We start from the raw sequence: 23333 nt of genomic DNA on the forward strand, positions 1-23333 counted from the left end.
GGAAGGATTCCCACTGGGTCCTGCCTAATCCCCTCCCTTCTTCTGTTCCCTCACGCTCTACTTCCGATAAAGCAATGACCCCTGGCTTCTGCTGCAGCCAGGCTACCCTGTTCCAGGGGTTCTAAATTGGAAGGGGACGCAAGTGTTCCTTAAAGGGACCCCAGACAAGCCGTTGTGTAGCCTCGCTCTTACACCTCTTACTTACTTATATAAAAAAACTTATAAGGTCATCTATGACAGTTGCTATTCATCTGTAACTCGCAGCCACTTCTTGGGGAGAAAATAACTAGGAAAACTACAACTCCCATTAGGCTAAGCGCCAAGGTGCCGCGGAAGTTGACTCATTTTTTCCCGGATTTACAGGGAGTTCTAAGTTTCCGCTTCCCCTTTCGCCTAAAAGGCAGGAAATGTGTCGGTAAGAGATTGGGCTTCCGAGAAAGTCTTTCGAGAAAAGGCAAGCGACTTCGACAAGGGGCGGGGCCAGTAGGCAAGAACCTAGGGACCGGGAGCCAGCGTGGACCAATCAGGCTGCTGAGGGCGGGTCCTCTTTGGGAAAGTGGGCGTGGCCTAGGGGGAAATCACCCAAGAACGCTGCGGAGGTCCTAGCCCAGGAAAACGCCCTCTGCGTGGAAGGAGAGGTGAGGGTCTGAGGTTTTCTAGACTCTTGGGTCTTGGGAAGGAGGGGGGACCAGAGGGCTGGAAGACTGCTTCCCGGAGGAGGACGATCTGGGCAGCAGCACCTTTAGATCCTAGGATAAAAGGGGCCTGGGGGCCTGGACCTTTGGGTCTGGGACAGAGGGGCTTGATTTTGAGATCCCGGATTCCTCAGTCTGAGCGGAGAGGGTGCAGGGAGCCAGGACTCCTGGGTCTAAGAAAGGACAGGCTGGAGGCTGGGAATTATGAGTCCCGGGAAACTAGACGCTTTGAGTCTTGACTCTTGGTAAGACGGGGGATATACGGTGCTGGGGGCCGGTCTCCTAGATCCAGGGAAGGAGGAGGCTTGAGACAGATATTATCCATCTCTCCGCCCCTACAGATCACGCCGCCATGCCTCCCTCTGGGCCCAGTGCAGCCCTCCTCCTCTTGCCACCGCTGCTGCTGCTTCGCGCTGTTCTGACCGTACCCCTGGAGCGGGGGGCGTCCAAGGAGGAGAGCCCCGCGACCGAGAGCCCCGTGAGTGGCCCTGCCCTGCTCTCCAGCCAGGTGTTTGCAGTGGTACTACAATTCCCGCGGATCCCCGTGGCCCCTGGGTGGATACTCCCCCCACGGATACGGGTTGGACTTTGCCTGCTGTTCTTTGCAGTCAGTCACAGGGCTTTGACGTGGTGAAAAACTGGGGGGTGGAGGTGGGAGGGAGAAGCGGAGGGGACAGATTTCTAAGTCCCTGACTCTGGGTGTGAGAATTCAGATCAGATTTTAAATGAAAAATCAGCATCACCTCCCTACCCACCCACACACACCTAAACCTGTTTTTTAGGACCCCTCCCCTCATGAGGGAATCAGAAAAAAAGAACTACGTTTCCCACTAGCACCTTGAGCAGGTGTTGTGTGTTGTTGGCTAACTGGGCTGTTCTCACTCCATGTAGCTCATGGGAGTTGTAGTTTAAATTATGGGCAAGCATGTGAACTGCTCATTTTTTAATTCCAACACGTGTTTATCCAACGCTATGAAAACTTTGGTCGTAGAGGATTTGAAACTTGAAAGATCCTCAAGGCCAATGCCCTGATTTATGGCCTAAATCCTGCTGCATCTCCCACTAGGAATGAGCACGTCCCTATCTCTGGAGCTTGTCACTACCTCTGGAACAGATTCCATGCTCCTGTGTGCCAGGTCCCCACCCATCGAGTTAGGTAGGCCTCTGCCTGGTGAAATCTTTGCAGACGTGGAAGGGCACCTTTGAGTCCTTTTATCCTTCATTCATCCTACACATTTCTTAAGCATTTTCTATGAGCTAAGCATGGTGCTAACACAAGCACCATACCCTTACAGACCAGCCTAGCTCACTGGGAAGAGAAAAGGTGGGGCCCCTGAGAATGGAGACCAGGAGTGATGGTCAGGGAGGAAGGCTTATTTGACCTGAGATCTTAAGTTCAGGGAAGAACCATTCCAGATAGAGGGAACAGCCTGAGCAAATGTTCTGTGGAGGGGGAGAGCAGTGTGAGTAGAGGGGCTTGGAGGAAGCCAGTGTGACTGGAGCAGATGGAGCAAGAGGGAAATGAAGTCAGAGAGGGGATGAGACAGATCACGCAGGGCCTTGTGGGCCATGATAGAGAATTAAAGCACAGAATGATGTTATAAACATCAATTCCAACAACAGCAATCATAATAACAGCTCCTCCTAAGCACCAGGCACTGTGTTAAATATTTAAAGACATTAACTTCTCACAACAGCCCCTTTGAAGTGGGTATACATTAACCTTACTTTACAGATAAGGAAACCAAGGCACGGAAAGATTGAGTAACTTGCCCAAGGGCTAAGGTTGCCAGATTTGAAAAATAAAAACACAGGACACCCAGTTAAATTTGAATTGCAGATTAACAATGAATAATTATTAATGTCAGTACACCCCATGCAATATACTGAAAGTAATGCATAGTTGATCTGACATTTAAATTTAGCTAGGCATCTTAGCAGTCCTAACAAGGTCACGTAGCTAGTAATTAGCAGATTTGGGATTCTAGTACTTTTGGCTGAATAACAGTCCCCAAAGTCGTCCATGCCCTAATCCCTGGGACCTGTGAATAGATTACTTTATGTGGCAAAAGAGTGTTCATAGGTGTGATTGAGTTAAGGGTCTTGAGATGGAGAAATCCTGGATCATCCACAGGGACCCCTATAAGAGAGAGGCAGGAAGATCAGATATTTGAAGACGTCAGAGTGTTGCAGGGTCATGAGCCAAGGAATGCAGGCAGCCTGTAGGAGCTGGAAAAGACAAGGAAATTGTCCCCTAGAACCTTCAGGATGAACTGAGCGCCGCCAACCCATTTTGGACTCCTGACTTCCAAAACTGAGAAGAAATTTGTGTTGCTCTAATCCACTTAGTTTGTGATACTTTGTTTCATCAGCTGTAGGAAATTTGTTCCCCCGACAGTGACATAGCTGAGTGATCCATTACCATTTATTAAGTACCTACTGTGTGCTCTTCAATTTATGTAGTGAGAGCTATAGTAGATTGAGCATCTTCTATATCCTTATCATCGTGCCAGGCCATTTATCTCATTTACTTTTCAGCACAACTCTATAGGGAATTTAATGGCCTATTTTACAAATAGGAAGAGTGAGGCCCAGGAAGAGGAAAGTGCCAGTGCATGGCAAAGCTAGGACAAGGAACCCAGGGATATTTTTGTCTCACTTGCTGTATCCCCCTATGGTGCCTGGCATGTGGTCGGGGTCTCAGAGAATGCTTGTTGAATGAATGAATGAATGAATGAATGAATGACTATTTCACTGCTTGCCAACAAGGGTGTCTGTAAGCACCCACTCTGTGGGCGATGTTGGGCTGGGTGTTTACCCATGTGATTTTCATTTCATCTCTACGACAGACCCGGGGAGAAGTAAGAGCTATGGCCTGGAGGTCAGGCAGGTTGCATGGGGTTACAGAGCAGAGGGGATTGGAACCAGGAGCTGCTAGTTCCAGAGCCTTTGTCCATGGGGCAGGCCTCCTGCTCTACGGAAAGGAGGAGTGTCTTGAGTCTCTCAGCAGACACCCAGGAGAGTGAGACCTGGGTCCTATCTGCAGGGAAGGACTAGGGTGGCGGCTGGAACCACTATGTTTGTCCTTGTCACCACAGGACACAGGTTTGTACTACCACCGGTACCTCCAGGAGGTCATCAACGTGCTGGAAACTGACGGGCACTTTCGAGAGAAGTTGCAGGCTGCCAACGCTGAGGACATCAAGGTATGGCTGGGTGCAAGCAGTGGGAGGGCACGCTTGCTCAGAGGGCAGAGTTCGGGAAGAAATGGGTTCCTTAAAAGGGCCATGTGGCTCCAGCCCTCACAAAACAACCTCAGGAGAAATCGCTTCTCGGGGCCACACAACTGGGAAGGGACTTGGGTAACACAGAATGTGTGGTTAAGCACAGAAGTGGATGGCACAGGCTGCCAGCCTCAGCTCTACCACTTACCAGCCACGTGACCACCACCTGTCGTGCCTCAGTTTCCCCATCTGTAAAAGGGGTTATGATAGAACCTGCCTCCTGGGGTTCAGATTAGGATTATCCCAGGTTAGATGCATAGAGGGTTTAGACCAGCACAGTAGCAGTCCTTACTTAGTAAGTGCGTGTGAGTACTGCTTCACTGAATGCTCAGCGCAGTGCTTTCTGTATGAGAGAAATCACCTCCAGAGGAGCCCTGGTTTTCCCCATTTTGCAGAATAGACCAGAGTCCCTTGTAGCAATGTTTGTCCTTCCTGTGTGCTTGGATCTCCCCGCCTTGACTGGCTGATCCCCAAACCCACACCGCACTCCATCCCATCCCCCAGGCAGCATCCCTCAGAAAGGATGCCAGCCCGCCTCAGGTCCCTGCCCTGCTCCTCCTCCCCACCCTACACAAACCCCTCTCCCTGTTCTGGTGCCTCTTGGAATTTCCCCTCTGGAAGAGTCACCCCAAGTTTTCCAAACACCTGGGTCCAGGAGAGGCCCCAGGGATATGGCCCCCCAGGGCTCAAGAGACCTATGTGAGTCATGAGTTTTAGAAAACGGTCTGAGCGATAACAGAGATAGCAGAGGGCGCTGGGGAAGCCCCAGAGAGGGGCTCAGTCCAGTCCACAAGTGAGAGAGTGCTTCTAGGGAAAGGACACCCCTGAGTGAGGTTTGACTCTGAGTCGGAGTGTTCGTGGTATAGAAGTTGAAGTGTAAGGGGGCGGGAGAGTGACATTTCAGACAGTAGGAACTATGTGCAAATGGAGCATTTTGGTACCTTCAGCTGTCTGCTGGCAGCTCCTTATAACTGACATAAATACAGGGGAGATGGGGTTAGAGGGGTGGGTGAGTACAGGGTCTTGAGTGCCAGGCCCAGGAATTCTGCCCTGGGGCATTGGGGAGCCTTAGGGGACTTCTGATTGAGACATAATTCAAAGTGATAATAAAAGTAGCTCAGAAAAGACACCCTGCTCAGCACAGAGTTTATTTGTGTGTGTGTGTGTGTGTGTGTGTGTGTGTGTGCGTGTGCGTGCGTGCGTGCGTGTGTGTGTGTGTGTGTGTGTGTGTGGTGGGGCTGAAGGGGTTATTGGGGGAATTCTTCCCCAAGAGAGGTACCATCTGCTTTGAATTTTGAAGGATAGTGAGGATCTGGTTAGGCTCGAAAAGCAGTGGAGGGAGAGCTTCCCAGGCACAAGGACCGGTATGTGCAAAGGCCCGAGGTGGGAAAGAGCCTTGAGCATGGGGCCTACGCCCAGTTAGTGATGCTGGAACCAAGAGTGTGATTCGGTAAGTGGCAGGAGATAGGGCTGCAGAGGTGAGCAGGGCCTCAATGCCAGATTGAAGGGCTGGGACCTTGTCTCATGGGTTCTGGGGAGCCCTAGGGGACATCATAAAGCTTGTAGAAGGTTGCAGAGAGGGCAGAGAAAGGATGAGCCTGCCCAGCATGCCCCTTCCCAGGTCTCAGCCTGACCAGCCCCCTCACTCTCTGGGCAGAGCGGGAAGCTGAGCCGGGAGTTGGACTTTGTCAGCCATCACGTCCGTACCAAGTTGGACGAGCTCAAGCGGCAGGAGGTGTCCCGGCTTCGGATGCTGCTCAAGGCCAAGATGGATGCAGAGCAGGAGCCCAGTAAGCAGGGGTGGGGCAGATGGGGCAGGTGGGGTAGGGGCAGCCTCCCTCCTGGGCTTCCTGGTGATGTCATACTAGGCATGTGGAGCCTCCTGGGGCCTCACTCTACCCCCACTGCAAAATGTACATGGACGGTTGATTGAATTTTCTTCCTAGAACAATAACTATTGTTGGTTGGTTAGTTTTTTTCTGTTTGGGTTTTTTATTTTTATTTTTAAAAATCATGATTGTCATTTAAAAAAATTTTTTTTTAAATTTTTATTGGGAAACAGTGTGTTTTTCCAGGACCCTTCAGCTCCAAGTCAAGTCATTGTTTTCAGTCTAGTTGTGGAGGGCGCAGCTCACTGGCCCATGTGGGAATCGAACCGCAAACTGGGTGTTATGAGCACTGCGCTCTTAACCAACTGAGCCAACCAGTCGCCCTGTCATTCAAAATTTTGATGTGACTTCAAAGTTACAAACAAGTTGCAAGAACAGCTCCAAAAAACTCCCAAATACCCTTAATCCAGATTCTCCAGTTTTCAAGCTTTGCTCCATTTACTTTTCATTCACATTTGTGAGTTCCTTGCAGACACCATGTCCCTTTACGCCTGCCTAAATATTTCAGTGTGATTTTCCTCAGAACAACATTTGCCTCCGTAACCACAGTACAGTGATGAAAGTCAAGAAGTTTAACAGGTTACAGTGTATTTTTTTTTTCCTTGCTTAGTCTCTATCTCCTGTGCTAGAATGATTTTAATTTGCTGTCATTCATATCTGAGGCCATATGTGTTGTCTAATTACTTGGCTAAAAAAGGAAAAAGAAAACTGTGTCTGGAAGAGAAAAGTTTGGACAAGTTTAGATTCCAAGATCCCATCCTATTTCTAACATTCCAAGATATGATTTGTCAAAGTGTGTGTCAGGGCTATGCTATTTCTTAATAGCTTTATTGAGATATAATGCATATACCATACAATTTACCCATTTAAAGTGTATAATTCAATGGGTTTTGGTATATTCACAGGTATGAGGGACCATCACCAAAGTCAATTTGAGAGTAGTCATCACCCCAAAAGGAGACCTTGTATCCTTTAGCTATCACTCCCTTATTCCCCCACCCCAACCCTGACAACCACTAACATACTTCCTGTCTCTATAGATTGCCTATTCTGGACATTTCATATAAATGAAATCATACAATATGTGACCTTTTTTGTCAGGCTTCTTTCACTTCACATAATATTTTTAAGGTTCATCCATGTTGTCGCAGGCATCGGCGCCTCGTTCCTTTTAGGGCCAAGTAATACTGCATTGCGTTCCTCTACCACGTTTGGTTTATCTATTCATCAGTTGATGGACATCTGGGTTGTTGGCATGCTTTGACTACTGTGGACCATGCTGTTTACTTATTGTCTTTTTGTGGAATGTTCTGATACTGCTGGGGCATGTCTTGTCCTATCACTAAGTATAAGAACATACCCCCTTTATGAAGAATCACCTCCAGCTTCTCCTTTCATCTCTTGACCACCCCATGAGGCTCCCATGTTACAGATGGGGACCCTGCACCTTAGTGGATGGCTTTAAGGATCAACGGGATCAGTTTCTTTTTATTTCTATCTGACTCTATTTATCCATGGACCGAACCTGTCTTGAGTCCTACTGCGTGCCAGGCATTGGCGGGTGCTGGAACTCTAAGGTGACCAGATAGGCATGGTCTCTGGCCTTCTCTGCTGTGCTGTTTTAATTATTTCAGTGTCAGAGTCTGGTTTGATCTCTGGTAAATTACCGTATTTTGCTGTGTATAATGTGCTCCCATGTATAAAGTGTACCCACATTTTTGGCCCAAACTTTCAGGGGAAAAAATCTTTTGTTTTAATTGTTTTTTTTTTTAAGATTTTGTTGGGGAAGGGGAACAGGACTTTATTGGGGGACAGTGTGTACTTCCAGGATTTTTTTCAAAATCAAGTTGTCCTTTCAATCGTAGTTGTGGAGGGCGCAGCTCAGCTCCAGGTCCAGTTGCCATTGTTAGTTGCAGGGGGTGCAGCCCACCATCCCTTGCGGGAGTCAAGGAGTCAAACCGGCAACCTTGTGGTTGAGAGCCCACTGGCCCAGGTGGGAATTGAACTGGCAGCCTTCGGTGTTAGGAGCACAGAGCTCCAACAGCCTGAGCCACCGGGCCGGCCCTTGTTTTAATTTTTTAATTCAAATTTTTATTTGTTTACATTTAGGTACTTGTTTTTTGTATTAAAAAAGGAATTTTTAGCACTTATTTTTTTAACATATTATGGTACAAGAAATTTTATGTACTGGTAACAAATTTACAAAATTTATGCATCATAGAAGACCAAGAACTCTTCGTCGTTGCAAGTTCTAAGTTCAACAAAACCGATTATATATTCCAGAGTATTATTTTGCGTATAGGTATAGTTATTGATTTCTAGAGTTACACTTTTAACTCATAAGCATAAATAAAAGAATTAAAAACAGTTATATAGATACAGAATTAGTACTACCCCTGTATAATGACATTCCTTATTTTTCCCTCACAAATTTGGACAAGAAAGTGCACCTGATACATGGCAAAATACAGTAGATGTTCCCTTGTCACTAATGAGAAAAATATCTCCTGGTTATTGTCTGCTTATTGTGTCCCAGGCTCTGTGCTATGGACTATAGCTTTGTCCCTTTGGCAACTCAAAATATCTCCAGAATCTGGCCACTTCCCTCCACATCCACTGCTGCCACTCGGGTTCCACCTGGATTACTGCTGTCGCTTCCCCACTGTCACCACCCATCTGTTTCTCATATTTGTTATATTTCCCACACAGCAACCAGTGGGATCCTGTTAATACCTGTATTCATTTCTAGTGGCTGCTGTCACAAATGACCACAAACTTAGTGGCTTAAAATAATACACATTTAGGGCCAGCCCGGTGGCTCAGGTGGTTAGAACTCCGAAGGCTGCTGGTTCGATTCCCACATGGGCCAGTGGGCTCTCAACCACAAGGTTGCCAGTTCAGTTCCTCAAGTCCCGCAAGGGATGGTGGGCTTCGCCCCCTGCAATTAAGATTGAACATGGCACGTTGAGCTGAGCTGCCTCCCGGATGGCTCAGTTGGTTGGAGCACGGGCTCTCAACCACAAGGTTGCCAGTTGGGCTCCGCCCCCTGCAACTAAGATTGAACAGGGCACCTTGAGCTGAGCTGCCGCTGAGCTCCCGGATGGCTCAGTTGGTTGGAGTGCATCCTCTCAACCACAAGGTTGCCGGTTCAACTCCCGCAAGGAATGGTGGGCTGTGCCCCCTGCAACTAGCAACTGGCAACTGGACCTGGAGCTGAGCTGCGCCCTCTACGACTAAGACTGAAAGGACAACAACTTGACGTGGAAAACAGGCATGGAAGTACACGCTGTTCCCCAATAAAGTCCTGTTCCCCTTCCCCAATAAAAAAATCTTAAAAAAAAAAAAATAATACACATTTAGAGGTGGCCGGTTAGCTCAGTTGGTTAGAGCATGGTGCTGGTTAGAGCATGGTGCTGGTAGCACCAAGGTTGCCAGTTCGATCCCCGCATGGGCCACTGTGAGCTGTGCTCTCCTTAAAAGAAATAGAATAGAATAGAATAGAATAGCTCACCTTAGTATTATTAAAAAAAAAAAAAAAAAAGGTGGGGGTGACTGGTTAGGTCAGTTGGTTGGAGCGTGGTGCTAATAACACCAGGGTTGCTGGTTCGATCCCCACATGGGTCGCTGTGAGCTGCACCCTCCTTAAATAAATAAATAAATAACAACTACACACACATTTATTCCCTTCCAGTTCCTTTACAGTTTGGGGGTCAGATGTCCACAGTCAGTCTCACTGGGCCAGAATCAGTGTCGGCAGGGCTAGTTCCTTCTGGACGCTCCGGGGAAACATCTGTCTCTGCCCTTTCTAGCTTCTGTGTCCTTGGCTGGTAGCCCCTTCCTTCATCTTCAAAGCCAGCAGTGTAGCATTTTTCTTCAGTGGTCATATTGCCTTCTACTCTGCCTCCTTCTCATAATTTAGGGACCACCCAGGCAATATCCCCATCTTAAGATCCTTAATTCAATCACACCTGCAACGTCCCTTTGGCGACGTGAGGTCAAATACTCACAGGTTCCAGGGATTAGGGTGTGGACATCTTGGGGGCCGTTAGACTGCTACACACCCAATTCAAGTCCTGTGCCGCCTGCTCAGAATCCACCCATGGCTCCCCAGTGCCCTCAGGATCAAGTGTACCTTCCTCCTTGCTGCCTGGAGGCCCGGCCGAGCCCTGCCACCCCTGCCCCACCCCATCCTCACGTGTTCGCCGTCTTGCCTGACCCTCTTGCATCAGTGTTTTTAGTGAGTGTTGGAGTACAACACATCTTTCTCCCCTCGGGACCTTTGCCTTTGTGCTTCCCTCTGCCCGGGACATTCTTGGGTCTGACTAAGCTTTGCTTTCAGCTCAGATGTCACCTCCTCAGAGAGTCCTGCCCTGACCGTCCTGCATGAAGGATCCTCCATTTGTTGAGTTTTGTCGTCATGTGTTCATCTCTTAGTCGCTTGTTCTCTATCTTTTGACTGGGTGTTTTGTGGAGCAGATTCTGTCACCATCTGGTTCCTGCTGTCGCCATAGTGCCACAGAGCAGGGGCTCAGCATGCATCTGTGACATAAAAAATGTATCTTGAATTTCACTCTGTGCCTGTCTTCTGAGCACTTGTCCCTCCTCTGGGCTCACCCAGGCCAGACAGCTGCCTCCACGGCAGCACAGGGCACCTGCATTCCAGCCACCTGGGTATCTGTCACCCACACCAGACCAGGAGCCGCTGGAGGGCCAGCCCAGGCCTGATTCACGTCTGAGCCCCTGAGAGGCCTTGGGAAACATGAGTTCAGTGAGTGAGTGGACGTCAGTGTGTGCACTCTGTCCCTTCCCACCCGGAAGCCCTGTCCTTTCCTGACCGCTTGGAAACTCCTGTATGAGGAGGTTGCATAGTTTCCTAGGGCTCTGGTAACAAGATATGACAAACTGCATGGATTAAACCACAGGCATTTATTGTCACAGGTCTGGAGGCCAGATGTCTGAAATCAAAGTGTCGGCCGTGTTGGTTCCTTCTGAGGGCTGAGGGAAGGATGTGTTCTAGGTCTCTCTCTCTGGTTTATAAAAGGCCATGTCTTTTCACATCATCTAGCCTCTGTGTCCAAATTTAACCTTTTTGTAAGGACACCAATCATACTGGATTTGGGTCCACCGTAATGACCTTATTTTAACTTGATTACCTCTATAAAAACCTTCTCTTCAAATAAGGTCACATTCTGAGGTCCTGGGGGTTAGGACTTCAACAGATGAATTTCAGAGCCCACAATTCAACCTGTAACAGGTTGAGTACATGTGCTCTGGAGCCCAGCTGCTGGTTCTAATCCTCACTCTGTCACTTCCTAGATGGTGACCTAGACAAGGCACTTCCCCTCTCTGAGCCTCATTTCCCATTCTATGGGATAACCATCCAATACCTATGGGATTACCATAGAATCTGTGTTGTAAGATTCTTGTGAAAAGTAAATGCATTAATATAGTTAATGTGTTTAGAGCAGGGCCTGGTATATAGTAGTAAGTGCTATTTGTTATTTTTTAGTTGTTATTGTGCTTATTATTTGAAGCATGAGACTCCGTTGTGGCATCATCTCCTCCAGGAAGCCTTCCCTGATTGCCCCAGGCTCAGTCAGGCTGTCCTCTGGCCTTCCCTAGTGCCCTTTGTGACCTCCTTTAGAGCATATGTGGCTCAGGATAAGGATTTTACAAGAAAGGACATTCTATGAGTTGGGTTTTTTTTCCCCCCTCTTCCCCTTCATCTAGGTGTACAGTTGGATCACTTGAGCCTCCTGAAGCAGTTTGAACACCTGGACCCTCAGAATCAGCACACATTTGAGGCCCGGGACCTGGAGCTGCTGATCCAGACGGTAGCGTGAGGAGAGGGTGGCTACAGGCAGAGGACTGAGGGAAGCTTTGCGGAAGGGGAGAGGGGAACAAAGCCTGAGACGTGAGCCTGCTCACCCCTGTTCTCTGAGATCGGCATCTGCAGCCTGAGGGTATCTAAAAACCCTCCCTTGAGTCTCTACAGGAAAGCAGAGGTGTAGGAAGGCTCCACTCAGACCTAGTTTCAAATCCCTCCCTGACTTTGTCCTTCTCATATGACCTAGGGTGAGGGCTGTCCCTCCTGTGTCCTTGTGGTAGGCAGGATAATGGCCCCCCACCAAAGATACCACACCCTAATCCATGGAACCTGTGGCTATGTGATCGTATAAGGCGAAGGGATTTTGCAGACATGATTAAGGATTTGGGTTGATGAGATGATCCTGGACTATCCAGGTGGACCCTAAATGTCATCCCAAGAGTTTTTGAAAGAAGGAGGCAGTGGAAGGTTTGACTACAGTGGAAGGTGGCAATGTGACAACGGAAGCCTGCTGGCTTTGAAGATAGAAAAAGAAGGCACAGAATGGAATGCAGGTCTATAAGCTGGAAAAGGCAATGAAATGGATTCTCCCCTAGAATCTCCGGAGCGTGTGTTGTTTGAGGCCACCAAGTTGATGATAATTAGTTATAGTAACCATTGGAAGTAATACAGTCCTCATCTGAAAAATGGAATCTATAGCCCTACCTAACGAGAAAGCCCAAGTGTGGGGTAGGGGAGTGAAAGAGGAAGCCCAGGCCTCCCTGCCTCTCCCCTGCTCACAGCTCTTCTGAGGGGACAGAACACACCCCTCAGCCTGAGCTGGGCCTTGCTTTTCTGGCCCACTGAAGCTGCATCTAGTGGCCATGAAGATAATGGCAGCAGCCATTTGAGTCCATGCGTGACACTTGGCTCAGTCCCTGAGAGATGTTTTACACTTATTACCAGAACATTCCAGAAACTGTCCGCTTTTCTCCAACCCCACTGTCATTATCCTGGTCTCAACTCCCATCATCTCTTCGAGCCACTACCTCACTAGACACTTTGCTTCTGCCTTCTGTGCTTGCCAACAGGGTTTCCCAACACAGCCCTCTTGACATTTGGGGCTGGATAATTCTCTGTTTTTGTATTGCATGATGTCTAGCAGCTTCCCTGGCCTATGTCCACTAGATGTCAGTGTGACAATCTCAGTTGTGACAACCAAAGATGTCTTCAGACATAGACAATTGTACGCTGTGGGCCACAGTCGCCCCAGGTTGAGAACCCCTGCTGTACCATCTGTTCCCCACACAACAGCCATGTTAGTTTCCTTTTGCTGCCATATAACAACCACAAACTTAGTAGCTTAAAACAACATGAATTTATTGTCTTACATTTTAAGACAGAAGACAAGAAGGGTCTTACTAGCTGTATTAGTTTCCTGAGGCTGCTGTAAAAAATTGCCACAGACTTGGTGGCTTAAAACGACAGAAATGGATCCTCTCACAGTTCTAAAGTCCAGAAGTCCAAAATCATTGGGCTGAAACCAAAGTTTTGGCAGGGCTGTGCTTTCTTCAGAGGCTACAGGGAAAATCCTGTTCCTTGCCTCTTCCAGCTTCTGGAGGTTCCAACATTCCTTGGCTTGTAGACATGTCACTCCAGTCTCTGCCTCCATTGTCACATGGTGTTCTCCCCGTATCTCTCCGGGTCTTCTCTGTAGCCTTCTTATAAAGACAACAGTCGTTGAATTTAGGGCCCACCCTAATTCAGTAGGACCCACCCTAATTACATCTGCAAAACCCTATTTCCAAATAAGGTCACTTTCTAAGGTTCTGGATGGACATGAATTTTTTTTTTGGGGGGACACTATTCAACCCAGTATAGTATTGTTATCTCCATCTTACAGAGGCAGAAATTGAGGCACAGAGAGGCTGAGTAACTTGCCTGAGATCTCACGGTTCGTAGGATTTGTTCACACAGCAGAGCCTGGGTTTGCATTCTGGGCAAAATAATTAGAGACCGACTGTTCTTTACCACCTAGCTGTACTGCTTTTCATATTAGATCTACCTCGTGTGTTGTTCTTATTACTTATGAGTATTCCTCCAAGATCCTGAGATTGGGATGACTTCAAAGAGGTAGGTTAAAGTTGCTGTGGTGTAATCATCCTAATCTCCTGAACAAAGAGAGGAGGCTGTGTTGTGTGGCAAGAGTGGGTCATAGCAATCAAGAAATAAGATCAGGACATGAGACCCAGGACAGGTTGGAGGTCGGAGTCAAAGGCTGGGCATTTGGGGGTTAGGATTAGGGGTTGGACATGGAGGTGAGATGCGAGTGACTTTCTGCCTTTCCCCAGGCCACCCGGGACCTTGCCCAGTTCGACGCAGCCCATCATGAAGAGTTCAAACGCTATGAGATGCTCAAGGAACACGAGAGACGCCGTTATCTGGAATCACTAGGAGAGGAACAGCGAAAGGAGGCAGAGAGGAAGCTGGAAGAGCAACAGCGACGGCACCGAGAGCACCCCAAAATCAATGTGCCTGTAAGGACCCCCATTCCTGCCAACCTCCATCATGTCCAACTCTCCAAGCTCCACAAGATAAAAATGTAGCTGAAAAACTATAACTCCCAGCAGACCCTGAGGCAAACAGTCCCTTTTAATGTACCCAGCTGCTGCCAAGAGCTGCTGGGAGTTGTAGTTTTCTTACTTGAGGGGACTGACATTTGTGGGATGGGGGTAAAGGATTCTCTAGCTTTATCCTGTAGGACCCGGACTTCTTGCTCATGACCCTCTGGCTCTCCCCTTTACAGGGCAGCCAAGCCCAGCTGAAGGAGGTGTGGGAGGAGCTGGATGGATTGGACCCAAACAGGTTTAACCCCAAGACCTTCTTCATACTGCATGGTAAGGTGGGGAGGGAGTCCCAAGACCCAGGCTGAATTCTGAGACTCTGATCTTTTGGGGGCCTGAATGCTGAGAAGAGAGTCTCCCCGTCTCTGTGGGTCATAGGCAGGCTAAAAAGGTCTGAGCCCGTTTCTACTGGTGGTCTACATTGCTAGGCTCTACCATAGAAGTAGGCCTCTTCTGAGTTACAGCTGACCCCTGGGTTCTAAGACCTGGCCAGTAACCTTTAACTGAGCAAACCAGTCTTGGCTAAGCCTGGGACCCCTCTCAGAAGCCCTGGTCCCCTCTGGGAGCCCTGTCACTGAGGACAGGCTGCTCCCTAGGAAACAGGCCTCTAGGGAGCCTCTTCTCCACTGTGGTTCAGAGGCCATTCCCCTTTATTCTTTTCCTACCTAGAAACATAGCCTGGACTTGCCAGGCCCCCTTAGGTGTGCCCAAGACCTTGACCTGTTAACAGAATTTAGCAGGGCCTGGTACATTCGCTCAATAAATGTTTACTAAGTGACCTCTAAGGACAAAACTTTGTGGAGACCCTATCGATACAGCTATGAACAAAACAAAGTTGTTGCCCCCCCCACACACATACAGAACTAGTGATCAGGCAAACAGACAATTCTATATTTCAGTGAATCTAAGAGACTATGAGGTGTAAGATACACTAGAATTTTTACATACATGTATGCTACTAATTAAACTGACACCGTCAATGATAAGATGCCTCTCGATTTCAAGGATGATAAAATATGGGGGGTGTACATCTTAGAATAAAGGAAGTAGGTCCTCTAGTAGAATCTCAGGTAGTGACATGTATCATGGAAAGGAGGATTAAGGGCCTAGAGTGACAATTTTTAGTAGCCTGGTCAGGAAAGGTTTTGCTAGACCAGCCATTGTCCAGTAGAACTTTCTATGCTGATAGAAATATTCTGTCTGTACTGTCCACTACAACATGTAGCTGTTTCAGCACTTGAAATATGGCTCTTACGACTAAGGAGCTGAATATTTGTTTGTTTTACTAATTTTTTTAAGATTTATAATTCTGCTAAAATACACATAAGATTTCCCATATGAGCTATTTTTAAGTGTGCAGTCCAGTACGTTATGTACATTCACAGTATTGTGCAAATGATTTCCAGAACTCTTTTCATCTTTATGAAACTGAAATTCCGTATTGCTCAACAACTCCCATCAACCTCTCCCCCCAGTCCCTGGTGACCTCCATTCTCGTTTCTGTCTCTATGGATGTGACTACTCTGGCTAGCTCATATAAGTAAAATCCTACAGTATTTGTCCTTTTGTGGTATCATGTCAAGGAAATTAAGATTCTTATTAATTTAAATTAATCTGTTCTATGTGGCTAGTGAATGCTTTATTGGACAGCATAGCTCTAGGGAGATGGCCTATTTTGAACAGGGACCTCAGTGAAGTGAGGGGTTGCACCTTGCGGATATTTGGGGGAAGAGCGTTCTAGGAGGAGGGCATAGTAAGCACACACAGAGAAGAATGAACTTGGTCCATCCAAGGTCACAGCTGGGATAAGGCATTTGGATTTAATTCTGTGATTGGACACCACAAAAGGGTTTTGAGCAGAGGACTGGCACCGTGTGCCTTAAGGGTTGACAGAATCCATCTGGGTGCTGTGTTAAGGACAGATTGTACGGGCAAAAGCCAAAGCCAAAGGGGCCTAGTTAGAAAGCATGAGATGCTTGTGGCTGGACAATGAGAAGGAAGGGTGTTTGGATTCTGGATTCACCTTGAAGGTCAAGCTGATAGGATTTACAGGTGGACTAGATGAGGATGATGAAGGAACAGAAGGGTCAAGGGTGACTCCAAAGTATTTGGCCTGAACAACTAGAAAAATGAAATGGAAACAGCAAGTGTGTTTGGCAGAGCAGCTTGGGAACTGGGTCTGTTCATGCTAAATTAGAGGTGTCTGTTAGACATTTACATGGAGATGGAGAGTAGGCAGTTGGATATTTAGGTGTGGAGGCAGCTTATGGGTGGCATTGAAAGCTGAGGGACTGGAGGAACCCATCTGAGGAAGTGCCGGCCAGTAGTACTCTCTTTGTGATGATGGAAAATGTTCTGTGCCATCCAGTATGGCAGCCACCAGCCACATACGACTGTTGAGCACTTGACTTGTAGTAAGTAGGACTGATAAACTGAAATTTTAATCTCATTTAATGTTAATCAATTTAAACAGTCCATGTGGCTAATGGCTACACATTAAACAGATTTGAAGGTTAGACAGAGAAGAGATCCCATGCTTGAGCCCTTGGGTACGGGAGGAAGGAAGAAGAGGTCAGGAGGAAGAGGAAGCCAGCAAAGGAGCAAGGGGACAGGAGAGAATGATGTTCTGGAAGCCATAAGCAGAATGTCAAGTTATTTGATTCTATAATCAATTCTGTAATTATGCATCCAAAATCTAAAAGACCAAAATACAAATACATAAAAATTTCAGCAGAGATTTTTTTTTTCTTGTTATAATTCCAGACCTACTTGATCTTATCCCCAGCTAATATCAGTCTCATGTTCTGTGTCTCTGATCTTGGCCCTGCCTCTTGCCCATTGTACTTAGTGTATGTATTTGGTATCTCCAGTATTTAAGCTTGATTCACCCTAGAGGATTTGACATGACTCAAATCTTTGGATCAAGGCTCCATATTATGTTGGGTAGAATGTCAATCACTGATACTTCACTCTTTAGGAATCTCTGCTCGACCAGTACTTATGTCTTTATGTCTCCATGGGAAAGGGTGTTGCATATGGCGCCATCTATAATTCACACAGGCAGAGTGAATCTGGATTCTGGGCTGTAAAGATAAGGTGCCTTAATGTATTAAAAATAATAAGGCTTTTGACCAAAAAAAAAAAAAAAAAAAAAAAGGTCAAGTTAGATGCCAGCCAAAAATTAAGTTAGTTTTGTAAGGGCAGGAGTTCTGGCCACTTCAGCGGGACCAGTGTGGGTGCTGATCTGAGTGAGCAGAGGAGGCAGAGACAGTGAGCATGGCCTGTGTGGCTGTACAGCTGGATTGTCAGGGAGAGGCTCCTCTGGCAATTGGAGTTGGCCCTGGCCTGGTTCTCTGGGAGGCAGGGGCCCCTGGAACCCCTGGATCTTGGGCAAAGAGGTTGATCCTGTGCCCATATTACTAGGTGCTAGGGATCAAGTCATCCTACATGACAGTGGCCCCAAGAATGTTCCCAGTGAAGCCCCACCTTCATCTACTCCATTCTCGGGACCCTGGTTGGTAGGGAATGGGCTGTCCTAGCAACGGGTCTATGCGGCACTGACGCCTGGAGGCCACCGTGCTACTATTGTTACTTGTCCTCTAAAACAGATCGCACATCAGCCCAAATTCCTTCTCCAGCTGGTCCCTCAGGGAACTCACCAACCTTATCCTCAGTCCCCCAAGGTACCTTGTTGTCTCCCCCTCAGATATCAACAGTGATGGTGTCTTGGATGAGCAGGAGCTGGAGGCCCTCTTCACCAAAGAGGTGAGCATCTTGGAAGCCATAGGTGCAGGGGATGCCCAAACCAGCCACATGTCCCCTCAGGGATCCTAGTGGTTACCTTAGGTACTGCTGGATGTGAGTTCAGGGAAAACTACAACTCCCAGCGGCCCCTAGGGCAAAAAGGCTTCTAGAAGTGGCAGGGTGCCCCAAGGACTGATGGGAGTTGAAGTTCTCTGGTGGTGTATGCAAGGAGGTGGAGTGGCCTAGGAAAGAGGTTGCCTGGACCTACCTCTCTCTTGACTTTGCAGCTGGAGAAGGTGTATGACCCAAAGAATGAGGAAGATGACATGCGGGAGATGGAGGAGGAGCGGCTACGTATGCGAGAGCACGTGATGAAGAATGTGAGGAGGGCGCAGCCTTGGGCGGGGGCAGCGGGTGCCGGGGGCTCAGCTATGTCGCTTACTCTTACCTGGCTCCCCAGGTGGACACCAACCAGGACCGCCTCGTGACTCTGGAGGAGTTCCTCGCATCCACTCAGAGGAAGGAGTTTGGAGACACTGGGGAAGGCTGGGAGGTGAGGACATGGAGAATTCATGGGTCCTGAATGTGTCTCTCTCCCGCCCTAACTCTTGTTTCAGGGTTCCTGGCCACTTTTCTTAACTCTCTGGGTCTTTGCCTCCCTCTCCCCCTGGGTTGCTGTCCTCCTCTCTCTTTGGGTCTCTATCCTCCCCACTACACACACCGTGTCTGTTCTCCCCTCTCTGGGCTCTGTCCCCCTCCCCAGCTCCCACTCAGATCTCCTTCATCCACACACATGGCCCTGGCCTCCCAGCCTTCTCTAAACCTTCATTAGCAGAGTCCTCTCCCATGTGGGTGGGCCAGGACTAGAGTCACCTGCTGATGGCCCTTGTCCCCATCCTGGCAGACAGTGGAGATGCATCCTGCCTACACGGAGGATGAGCTGAGGCGTTTCGAGGAGGAGCTGGCCGCCCGGGAGGCAGAGCTGAATGCCAAGGCCCAGCGTCTCAACCTGGAGACAGAGGCTCTGGGGCGCTCCCAAGGCCGCCTGGAGGCCCAGAAGAGAGAGCTGCAGCAGGTGACTGGCCAGGGAAGCTGGGCCCATCTTCTGAGTCCCTGGTGGCCCTGGTCTTTGTGTGTCCAAAGAGGCCTGTGATCTCTATGCTTAATCACTGGTAGATACTAAGGTGGTGGCCACCATCTTGAGTAAGGGCAGACATTGTCCCCATCCTTGACAGCTCTTCAGTTGCCATGTTGAATAAGGGCAAGGGATTGTAAGAGGAAGAGGGCTGAAAAGGCCCAGGCAGAAAGAGAAGGGTTGACATGGTAAGGGTTCAGTGAGAGCTTCCCTGTCCCAAGGTGCGATCCAAGATACCACAGGGGAGGGAGAACTGGATCTTTGTTATTAAACTCAACTGTCAATGAGGGAGAAAAACTGAGGCCCATAGAGAAAGGACTGACCACTTAGCAGGTTGTGGAGACTCAACATCATACCTTCTTGCCTGTGCAATCTCCCCTACCCGCTGCAGGCCGTTCTCCAAATGGAACAGAGGAAACAGCAGCAGCAAAACCTCAATGACCCAGCCGCTGGCCCTGAGGGACAGCTCAAGTTCCACCCGGACACAGGTGCTGGCCCCTGGGCAGGGAGGAAGAAGGGAACTGGGGTCCTGGACTCCTGGTTCTGAGGGAGGAGGGGGCTGGAATGTCTAGTGCTACCATTTCCTCTCTTTATTTCCAGATGACGCTCCTGTCCCAGCTCCAGCCGGTGACCAGAAGGATGTGGCTGCTTCAGAAAAGAAGGATCCTGAACAGCCTCCCAAGCTTCCTCAGCCGGATTCCCAGCACTTGTGATTCTCCAGGACCCTGGCACTCTGGGTTCCTACCAACGGCAGCTGGTGGGAGGGAAGTGAGGTGTCACAATCAGCCTCCTCTGGGGACAACACATGTGACTTCCTAGAGGAAGCGAGGCAGGGTGGCACTTCCCAATTGCTACCCAGGCCCCCTGTCTGCTGCCTCCACTTCCACAGCCTCCCAATCTGTGGTCCCTTCTTTCCGTCCCCCTCCAAGGGTGGGAGGGAAGTGAGGTGTCACAATCAGCCTCTTCTGGGGACAACACATGTGACTTCCTAGAGGAAGTGAGGCAGGGTGGCACTTCCCAATTGCTACCCAGGCCCCCTGTCTGCTGCCTCCACTTCCACAGCCTCCCAATCTGTGGTCCCTTCTTTCCGTCCCCCTCCAAGGGACCTGCCTTCTCATGTCGTCGGGTGCTCACAGGGTCAGCCTAGCTTAGGAAAGCCCCCTGCCTCCGGAGAGGGTCTGCTGTGTGCCTGCCTTCCTAGACAGTTTGGCCTCGCTGCCCCAGATTGGGGCCGCTCTAGCATCCTGCATCTGACAGCTGCTGGAATCCTGCCTCCTGCTCTGGGCCCAGCTTCTGTTGGTTTATGGGGCTTGGGTGGTCCTCGAGACCTTTCTCTGCCTTTTGTGGGACCAGTGATGCCTCAAAGACTGTGTCTTCGCCATGGCTGGGTTGAGGGGCAGCAGAGTCCTCACAGAGCTGATCAGCTCTGATACCAGGAGCATTTACTCTCCCTGATCCCTGGCTTCTGGCCATCTCAGCTTCAGCCTCCTTCCTGACAGCTTGGCCCCTTGCGCCTTCCCGACACAGCCACAGAAGGATCCCAGAGCCGACCCCGCCCCAGGATCGGGTTCCAGCCCCTCAGCCTCAGTGGGAGGCCCCACCCGCCTTTTTGGCCTTACCTTACACTGCAATGTGTCCTGCTGTGTACTCCAGTTCCATCCAAATACACTTTCTGGGACAAATCCATGCTTCTGTTTATATATACTATTGTCTCTAGTACTCTATCCCTACTTTACCTGCCTAAGTCCTCATTCTGTAAGATTCAACCAAAGTATCATTTCTGAGTGGCTCCATCCTGGCATCTTTCTGCCCTCTCCTGATGAGTCCTCTGCCTACACACACACACACACACCTTCAGCAGGATACTTCCAGACACACACACACACACACACACACACACACACACACACACACACACACACCTTCAGCAGGATACTTCCAGCCACAAGACAGAAAACCCAAACCTAAGCTTAAATAATAGAGAAAAGTGTATTATCACCCAGAACAAGAAGTCCCAACACAGGGTGGCTCCAAGACCTTCAGGGAACCAGGTTCTCCCATCTAGCTCTTCCATGGTAGGTGTAGAGGCTGCACTCCTCTTGTCCCGGTGTAGCTGCAGCCGCCCCGGATGTCACACGTGTTTGCACCAACAGCTGATGAAGGAAATTGGCAGGGGCTACATTAATTAGAACTGCCCCCATCTCTCCAGGGCTGGTATACCAACACATACCTGGACACAGGGCAGGTCAAGTTTAACAGTCACACAGGGAAAAAGTGTAAAGGAGACCCCGATGATAAAAATTATCTGGGAGGCTCATTAACAATAGGTATTCTCAGACCTGGGAATGTCCAAGGGTGGGTCCTGGGAAGATACATGTGCCATGCCCCCAAACCCCCCATCTGAATCCCAGTGACAATGACAGCAAACATCAACTCTGCTTCTCTTGGAAAATGGAGCTGAACTCAGTGACCCAATCTGGAAAACGGACATAAAATGGTAGTAGCCTTCCAACATCTTTTGAAGGATTTGATAATAACACACATGAATGACATGGCTCCTGGCCAGAAATTTGAGGTCAGCAAGCAATAGCTATTATATGGACACACTTATACAACCAGTTTCCGGGACCCTGCCGCGGACTCCCTTATCTAAGGAGACCCGTTCCCTTGCCCAGGATGCCTTGCACAATTTGCAATTCTTTGTTTGCAAGTGTGTCCCCTTGGTTACTGTCTCCCCCAATAGACTTCAAGTTCCAAAAGGAACGAGGAAGGAGGCTCAGGGTGTCTAAAGTTCATTGCGCTGCACACGTGGGCAAGAATGGAGTGATCTCTGCCCTGGAGCAAATGCCACCCCTCCCTGCCTCCTGCCTGACCTTTAATTCTAGTCTCAAATAGACAGAATCCTATTGACCCTTTATACTTAATCTGAAAATGGTTTCCATTTTGATCTGCGTGTGCAAAGGTTTTAAAATGATTACTCTCTCTTCGGAATGTCTCCCATCGGAGTTCCAGCTCCAGCTGCCAACAGCTTGGAATAGATAAAGAGAGGATTTGGGAGTCTCATGGAAGAGAAATAAATGAGAAGCCAGGGACCTCATGTTTCTCAGGGAATCCTACTCTGCTTTCACCCCATTTTCTGGGTCTCTGTCACCCTCTGTATTTACCATGTGTTTCTGATGTTTTGACGTCTGGGGCCCTGCAGACACTGTAGAGACTGTTCCCCTCAGGGTTAGTCAGTTGCTAGACATAGTCAACCATTCGCCTGCCAGTAAGTGCACCTCTCCTGTGCAAACTAACCAATGCACAGCCCAGACCCCAACTACCTTTATGGCCCCTACAGTCCTGAGCCATATTCCCCTGTCCTAATGTTCCCAAACCAGGTACCAGACAACTTGGGACAGTCCATACTCCCCAGAACCTGCCTAAAGGACTCAAACTAGCTAGACCTAAACCTGCTTATCTTGCCGTGCCCGTTCCTTTCTACAGGAACCACAATAAAGCTCTCGCCCATGTATTCCCCTCACTCCTGCCTCCTGACCAACCCTGGTGTTTCCCCGTGTGGCCCTGTGTAGCATGGCTGTCCCTTTCTCTTGGGAACTGTAACAAACTATCTTTTCAATGGCAATTGTCTCTTGATCTGTTGCCCTCACCATTCCTGAATAACAATAGTAAACCCTCCCCTTTTTAAACACTCTCTCTGTGGTAGACAGAATAATGGTTTCTCAAAAATGTCTGTATCCCAGTCCCCAGAACGTGTGAACATGTGATCTTTGGCAGTAAGAGGGACTCTGTGGATGTGATTAAATTAAGGCTCTTGAGATGTGGAGATGGTCCTGGATTTTCCAGATGGGCCCAATGTAATCTCGAGGATCTACATAAGAGGGAGGCAAGGGGGTGATAGAAGGAGAAGTGACCACAGATGGTCAAAGTGATGCAGGGCCGTGAGGAGAGACGCGGGTGGCTTCTAGAAGCTGAAAAACGCAAGGAAACAAAGTGTTCCCTCAGAGCCTCCAGAAGGAACACAGCCCTGCTGACACTTTGATTTTTGCCCAGTGAGACCCATTTTGGACTTCTGATGTCCAGAACTGTAAGAGAATTCGTTTGTGTTGTTTTAAACCACAGAATTTATGGTAATTTATTACAGCAGCAACAGGAA

At 48.8% G+C, this 23333-nt stretch overlaps 1 protein-coding gene and 1 long non-coding RNA gene across 6 annotated transcripts; one reads left to right on the forward strand and one right to left on the reverse strand.

The window, feature by feature from the left end:
• The first annotated feature begins 392 nt into the window (after positions 1–392).
• Positions 393–20859, forward strand: NUCB1 (nucleobindin 1). 5 transcript variants are annotated; one of them, XM_033128250.1, is made up of 13 exons: positions 393–415; positions 1037–1215; positions 3794–3901; positions 5637–5769; positions 11599–11702; positions 14026–14211; positions 14481–14571; positions 18005–18063; positions 18330–18422; positions 18503–18595; positions 18947–19117; positions 19569–19665; positions 19778–20859. In XM_033128250.1, exons 2-13 carry the CDS (start codon positions 1048–1050, stop codon positions 19888–19890), a joined length of 1416 nt encoding a protein of 471 aa, XP_032984141.1. In that variant the 5' UTR covers positions 393–415; positions 1037–1047; the 3' UTR covers positions 19891–20859. The 5 variants fall into 5 exon arrangements, with proteins under 5 accessions (XP_032984141.1, XP_032984139.1, XP_032984142.1 ...); XM_033128248.1 differs by lacking the exon at positions 393–415 and adding an exon at positions 481–638; XM_033128251.1 differs by lacking the exon at positions 393–415 and adding an exon at positions 481–638 and having other exon boundaries at positions 1037–1203.
• LOC117034851 (uncharacterized) lies at positions 19869–23223 on the reverse strand. Its single transcript, XR_004425143.1, has 2 exons — positions 21064–23223; positions 19869–21009 (listed from the first exon to the last, which is right to left on the reverse strand). It is a non-coding gene; the product is annotated as an uncharacterized LOC117034851 (long non-coding RNA).
• Between the last annotated feature and the right edge of the window lie 110 nt (positions 23224–23333).

This window comes from Rhinolophus ferrumequinum, chromosome 15 (genome assembly GCF_004115265.2).
Source record: "Rhinolophus ferrumequinum isolate MPI-CBG mRhiFer1 chromosome 15, mRhiFer1_v1.p, whole genome shotgun sequence".
In the NCBI taxonomy this organism is placed as follows: Eukaryota; Metazoa; Chordata; class Mammalia; order Chiroptera; family Rhinolophidae; genus Rhinolophus; species Rhinolophus ferrumequinum.

Excerpts from the sequence above, each read along its gene's own strand:
- NUCB1 (XM_033128250.1), top strand. The coding sequence starts at position 1,048 with ATGCCTCCCTCTGGGCCCAGTGCAGCCCTCCTCCTCTTGCCACCGCTG. Across the intron at positions 1,216-3,793 it reads CCAGCCAGGTGTTTGCAGTG|GACACAGGTTTGTACTACCA; the intron begins GTACTACAATTC and ends TTGTCACCACAG. Across the intron at positions 19,666-19,777 it reads CAAGTTCCACCCGGACACAG|ATGACGCTCCTGTCCCAGCT; the intron begins GTGCTGGCCCCT and ends CTTTATTTCCAG.